Below are 6,417 nucleotides of genomic sequence, written 5' to 3' on the forward strand. Positions count from 1 at the left end.
GCTAAATTCATTAAACCACCTTAAACATATTAGTTTTAGGTATAAATAATGATCTATTGATTATTCCTGCTGACTGAACTTCTCCTGTAAACAAACCAACATGTTCAGGAAATGAAGGAGACCAGGCAACATTCTGGCTCTGTGAAAATCACATTGACAGCACTTTATTTTTAATAAATGCTTGGGTGAAAAATAGAATGGAATAAAAACAGAAAGAGTCCAGAGAACACGGTGAACACAAACATCCGGGTTAGAGAAAACGAGCAGTTCAGTCAGAGAAGCAGAGATGGAGGAGAGGAGCCTTTATACCAAGAGAAACAAACCGGTTTGATCCAGTTTAGACAGAAAACCTTCTGATTATTTCTATAAATTGGACAAAAAACAAAGAGGCTTCAAACAATGAGAACCGAGATCCACAGAGCAACACCTAGAGGGGGGGAGCAGGGGGCTCCGCCGGACGCTGCCTGTTCAGAAGACTGTACAGATTTACATGAGCTCAGCGGCGCCGCCGCCGCCACAGCAGGTCCATAACCCAGAGGGGTTCTCCTGGGGGGTTCTGTCTCTAGCATCACTGGATGGCTTTTGGTTGAGCTGGTCTGCAGTGGGGGGGGGGCCCCGGGGTCAGGACTGCTGCTGGCCCAGCTGGGCTCCGTCTCTCTGGCTCCTCGCTGACGAAGGGACGAACTTGGGGATGATGATGGGTAGACGGTCCCTCCCTGAGCTCTCATTGGCGCTGAAGCCATTCTCTACATGCGCCCTCTCATCATCATCATCATCATCGTCGTCATCATCATCGTCGTCCTCGTCATCATCATCATCAGACATGTCATCCAGATCTGAAACCATCCTGACATCTGTCCTGGACTCCTGTCGCTCCGCTGTGACAGGAAGCTGCTGGTTGCCATGGATACGGGCCCCCTCCAGCGGCCCTTCATCGTCCTTCTGCCGCTCCTCTTCGTCGCTCTCAGAGTCGATGGCGATGGCCTCCGGAGGCGTCTTCAGAGCCGAGCTGCTGCTGATTGTCTCGCTGCGATCCTCCATGTCCGTCGGCAGCCCCCCCAGCAGCGCCCTGCGCCTCCGTAGCGCCTCCTCCGATCTGCCCTTGCGTGTCCTGGAGGTGCGGCGCTGGCCGCCCCCTCCCTGGCAGGCCCCCACCTGCTCCAGGTCCAGCTGGTGGCTGAGCTGGCTGAGCTGGTCCATGCTGAAGCCCAGGAGGACGCTGGGACGCTGGCTCTCACACTCCTCCTCACACCTCCTGCTGGTGGACAGGAAGTGGGCGGAGACGTCCGACTTCCACAGCCACAGACTGGATGCCAGCTTGTCCAGCTCCCGCTGGCTGGGGTACGGCACCCGGTTGAAATACTGGGTCAGGAAGGCCTTCCTGGAGTCGTAGGACTTGGTTTCCTGACCTTTAGGATCCAGAGCCAGAACCACGGCTTCATCTGGACCTTCATCTGCATCCGAGGGGCCGTTCATGTCGCGAGGGTGGGCCCGTTCTCCGGGCGGCCCGGGCCTCCGTCGCTTCGGCGCACTGGTGTCTGCGCTGTCGAAGGCGGGCCGTTTGAGGGCGGCGCTCTGAGGCGGGGTGGGTCTGGGCGGATGGGCGGCGCGGCTGTCCTGGCCGTTCTGAGACTTGCCCACGCCACGGCAGTGCACCAGGTGGAGCGTGATGGTGGAGGCCGTCATGTTGCTGGTGTACACCCCCAGGCAGTGAATGCACTTATAGGTCAGCTTCTTCTCCACGGGGTGGACGGTCTGGATCACCTGGTGCCGCTCCCTCAGATGGTGGGCCAGCGAATCCGAGATGGGGCCCTTGAGGATGGAGAAGCAGAGAGGACACAGCGTCTTCCCCACGTCCCTCTTGTAGGGCACCGAGGCTGGAGGGGAGCTCTTGATGGGGGGGCCGTCGGCGAACCCTGACGGCGCTCTGGGCGGCGGCTGAGGCGTCTGCCTCTTTCCCGCCAACAGAGAGGCAGAAAGCGTGGCGGCGACGGACGAGGAGCTGTTCTGGGCGTGGAACGCCACCGACTCTTCCGGCGCGTCCCTCATGTTGTACGTAGTGACAATCAGCTGCACGTTTTTGGGGTTTCCCTGTTGCAGGGTGAGGTCAAAGGTCAGGGGGGAGTCTGTGCGCGGGCCCACCTTTTCTTCCGGGTGCGAGAGGCGCATGTGGGCGACCATCTTCTCCACGTCGTTGAAGGTGGCCCTGCAGTGGGGGCAGGACAGGCCGTGGATCAGCATGTGGTTGAGGAGCGTGTCGCTGGGAAGGTAGCGGTTGCAGTACAGACACTTGCTGGTGAAGTTGTGGATCTTCATGATGTAGTTGGCCACGGCGGGAACCTTCTCCGCCTTGTGCTCCTTCTCAAAGTGAGAGCTGTAGACGTTCTCGGGGAACAGCTCGTTGCAGATGGTGCAGATCTTCCACTTCTGGGTGTAGGATGTGCCGAGAACAGAGGAGCCGCCTTTCTTGGCCGTCACAGAGGCTACGGTGGTGGCGGCCGCCTGCACCCGGGAACCCAGGGGGTTGGATCTGAGCGAGGACGAGCCTCCGGCCCCCAGCGGGCTGCGCAGGCCGGTGGAGACCAGCTGCTTGGCTGCGTGCGAATGCTGCGGCACAGAGACCTGGGCGTTCCCCGGCAAGGCGGGCCGGGCCTGGTGGTTACCCAGAGAGAAGGGCTGGACGCTCGCAGCCTTCAGACCCAGCGGGTCGGGCTTTAATCCGCTCAGGAAATGGTGGGAGTTAAAGCCGGCTTTGGCTGCGGCAGCAGCGGCGGCGGCGGCTCGGCTCAGCTGCTGAGAAGCAGGAGACCTGGGGTTGGCCATCACGGCTCCTTTGGGGCCCATGCCGATGATGGTTTTGTCTCCCTGAGCTTTGGGGGGGAACATGATGATGGGTTTGGGTCGAGGGACGATGACGCTGGTGTGGCCGATCATGGCGGTGACCTGGTAGCCGATGCGCTCGTGGTCCTCAATGACGTGCTGCACCAGCGCCTCGTAGGTCCGGGGAACAAACAAGCACTTCTTGCAGTGGATCTGGCCGCTGCTGGCGGCGTGTGCGCCGCCGCCGTCGGCCGCGGCGCCGTTGTGGCTGTTGGCTTTCTCCGCCGGCCTGACGATGTACGGATGGGCCACCTGCTGGAAGTGTTCCCTGTAGATGTGCTTCCGCACCACGTTGTACAGAGGGTCCCGGTAGGTGCACTTCTTGCAGTAGTACACCGCCTGTTCAACGTTGTCCCCCGTCCTCTTCAGCAGCCCGTCCTTTGTGGTGACCCCAGGGGCCGCCGCCGCCACGCCGCTCCCCTGCCGCACGCTGTTGCTGGGCATGTGGAAGAGTTTGATGTGCATTTCCAGAGTCTTTTTGTTGCCGTTGAAGGTGCAGTAGGGGCAGTTGAGCAGGATGTTGTTCTCAAAGTCCTCGCTGTGGACGTTACGGAAGTGGCTCTTATAGGCAGAGAAATATTTGGAGGAGAACAAGCAGCCAGAGCAGCAGAAAGGTTTGGATCGGTAGTCCTGGAGACAGAAGAAAACAGCATTAGTGGGTCAGAACCTGCAGGAGCCTTCATGCCTCCGTGCCTCCATGCCTACCTGGCCCTTGGTGTGGGACGGCTCCCACATGCACACATCCTCCCAGGTGGTGTGCTTGATGTAGACCTCAGGAGGGTTGAAGTCTTTATAGTCCTGATGAGAGGAGAGACATGGGTACCATTACACACTGAATCATTAAGCAGTCAATCAGATCAGATATGATGCTCCTCTTAAGGCCTGGTTACCCCCCCCCCCAGCAGCGTGACGCAGGTAAGTTTGATTTATGTCCAATATTGAAGCGTGGTCTGCACTGTTATTCCATGCCACGACGCCAGAGGGCCAATCAGGAACTAGCTGTGGGTCTAGATACGGCCGAGGCGGCGAGGAAGTGGAGGCGAGTTTGTGGGACAGCGGAGGGACATGAGGGCCAAACAGAGCAGGGATCCAGGTGGAAAAAGGCTCCCAGCGTTCTCACCTCGCTCTGCTAGCTGCTCCATCTTCAGTCGTTTTCCACAATGGCGGTCAGACAAACAGAACAAGCCGGTAAGAAACCAAACAGGAAATACGGATAGAGAAAAGCGGATGTAGATCTGACCAATCAGAGGCCTCGTGGGCGGGGCATTGACTGTGACACACAAGCAGACAACCTGGTTTCTGAGTCTAAGTCAGCCTTAAGAGGCGATGGAGCGGCTGATTGTCTGATCTAAAGCCTGGTTTATGCTCAGAGACCAGCTCGTCTGCTGCGTTAACGCAGACATGCCCCCACACTCCCCAAAATGGTAGGTTATCACACACAGTGCTGCAGATAGCGTTGCAGGGAGGAGAAAGGAGGCCCCTGATTGGTCAGTTCTCCATCCCCTCTACTCTATGCGTGTTTCCTGTTTGGTCCCTAATGGCAGAAGCTCTGGCTGTAGCTCCGCCCACAGCGCCTGGCTCACCTCGGACGCTATCCCAGACGCCGTGCAGGACGCTAGTTTGTAGCTCTGAGCGACGGTCTGCTGGTTTGAACCCGAAGCCAAAACACGCAGCGCCACGACTGGTCTTTGGGGAACGCTGACCGTGAACTGTGTGTCATCCGCCGTTGGATGAGGGGTTGTAGGCGGCGAACAAGTTCATCAAACCGACACACGGACACCGTTAATCCTAGCTAGGCCCTGATTGGCCCTCTGGCGTGGAATAATACAGCTCAGACCCGCTTCAATATTGGGCAGAAATCAAAAATATCTGCATCATACCTGCGATAAGCTAACTGCGACACACTGCTGCGGGACGATAACCAGCCGTTAACAGCAGAGGAATCAGAACGGATTGGATGGAAGCAGCGTTTAGCAGATCTGAACCATCGTTCAGCTCCTGACCGCCGACTGTCAGGAGAACCGGACCGAGGGCTGACGGATCAGACCCGACACGCTGCAAAAACCACGTAAACATGTCTGAGTATCAACCCTTAATATGATTAATAAGATGATTTGCCAACAGATTGAATATATTTACATTTAAAATCAGATACTAGATATTATAAGAAATAAGACAATTATGGTTTTATTTTAAATGTTTCATTGGAAAAGTTCCTCCTCAATTCAAGAAAAAATGCACTTATTTGAAGGAAATAATTACTTATTTAGATTTTTTGCAAGGCAGGACTCTGACATTTACAGAGTTCACAGATGCTCCCCGTTCAGAACCAGAACCAGAGTTAGAACCAGAACCAGAACCAGGACCAGAACCAGGACTGAGCCCAGGTCCAGATGCAGACGGTGGGTTTTAGGTCCTGCAGCATAATCTCTCTCTGAACTGAATCGGTCTGTCACAGCTCTGGACATTTATCTGGAGGATGAACCCCGCTGAGGTTTTAAATTCCCACAGCATGATGCTGCCGCCTCCATGTTTCACCATTGGGAGGGATTGCATCGGTTCTGATCTGATAGGATCAGTGGGACCATCATTGTTCCCACTGAAGCAGCTGATCTGTCAACAGATCAGGACTTTCCAGGGCAGCTGGGCTTGAATGACACATGGATGTGACGCATCCCCTAACCCCGGCTGTGGGGTTTTATTTAGTGGTGTCCGAGTAAAGGGGCGGGACAGCTGAGCTGACCTGCTGTCTGGTTTAGAGTCACATTCTGGCTTCAATGTGACGTTTTTTTCTAGAAAATAAAAATCCTTCCGGTTTAGTTTGGCTGAAGAATCATTGAATGCAGAGAGCATCTTTGTCACTGGGCTGGTGAAGCAGAAGGAGAACCTGATGGGGGGGCAGCGTGCTGAACACCCACCTGTAGGTGATCTTTGCAGAACTCCAGGCCGATATCTCCCAGGACCTTCTTGACATTTTTCCTGGCTTTCCGTAGGCTGGTGAGGTTGTTGACAGGGAGCTGGAACATTCTGCCCACCTGGACACAGAGAGAGCCAAACATCAGGCCGTTACCAGGTGGACGGATCAGTGGCGGATGGAAAAAACACATTTGCTTTGGTTAAACTGATGTGCAACATTTAGCGGCACGATTCCACATTTACAGCGAGGAGAATCTGGAATAATTACAGAGAACCAGAGACAAAGACTGAACCCAGGCCCAGATTAGGGAGGCCCATTGCTCCCAGTCTAACCTCAAACCAAATCCAACTGGTCTGATGCAGAGGTCATAGGTCATCTGGAAAAGTCCGATAAAGCCGAGCTCTAATAAGAAGAAATGCATAATACTAGGTGTCTCAGCCCCCCCCCTTCAGTGTCCACCATATTGGATCAGTCCATTTGCTGCACATGTTCAGAAAGGTCCAAACAGACAGCAGCAAACCATTTGAAAACAAACCATGCAAAGAGCAGTGTTGCCAACTTAGCGCTTTAGTCGCTATATTTAGCCACTTTTCAGACCCCTCTTGCAGTTTTATTAAACA

At 55.2% G+C, this 6,417-nt stretch overlaps 1 protein-coding gene across 2 annotated transcripts in view; it reads right to left on the reverse strand.

Moving 5' to 3' along the window:
• Window positions 1-138: 138 nt before the first annotated feature.
• adnp (activity-dependent neuroprotector homeobox) overlaps window positions 139-6,417 on the reverse strand; it is a 10,814-nt gene continuing 4,535 nt past the window's right edge. For both annotated transcript variants that reach the window (XM_015401800.1, XM_015401799.1), the window contains exons 2-4: window positions 5,799-5,915; window positions 3,586-3,678; window positions 139-3,510 (exon numbers count right to left, since the gene is read on the reverse strand). In XM_015401800.1, coding sequence (XP_015257286.1) covers window positions 622-3,510; window positions 3,586-3,678; window positions 5,799-5,906 — 3,090 coding nt within the window. In that variant the 5' untranslated portion in view covers window positions 5,907-5,915 and the 3' untranslated portion in view covers window positions 139-621. The remainder of the gene's footprint in view (window positions 3,511-3,585; window positions 3,679-5,798; window positions 5,916-6,417) is intronic.

Source organism: Cyprinodon variegatus, unplaced genomic scaffold (genome assembly GCF_000732505.1).
Source record: "Cyprinodon variegatus isolate N-32 unplaced genomic scaffold, C_variegatus-1.0 Scaffold1260, whole genome shotgun sequence".
NCBI classification, from domain to species: Eukaryota; Metazoa; Chordata; class Actinopteri; order Cyprinodontiformes; family Cyprinodontidae; genus Cyprinodon; species Cyprinodon variegatus.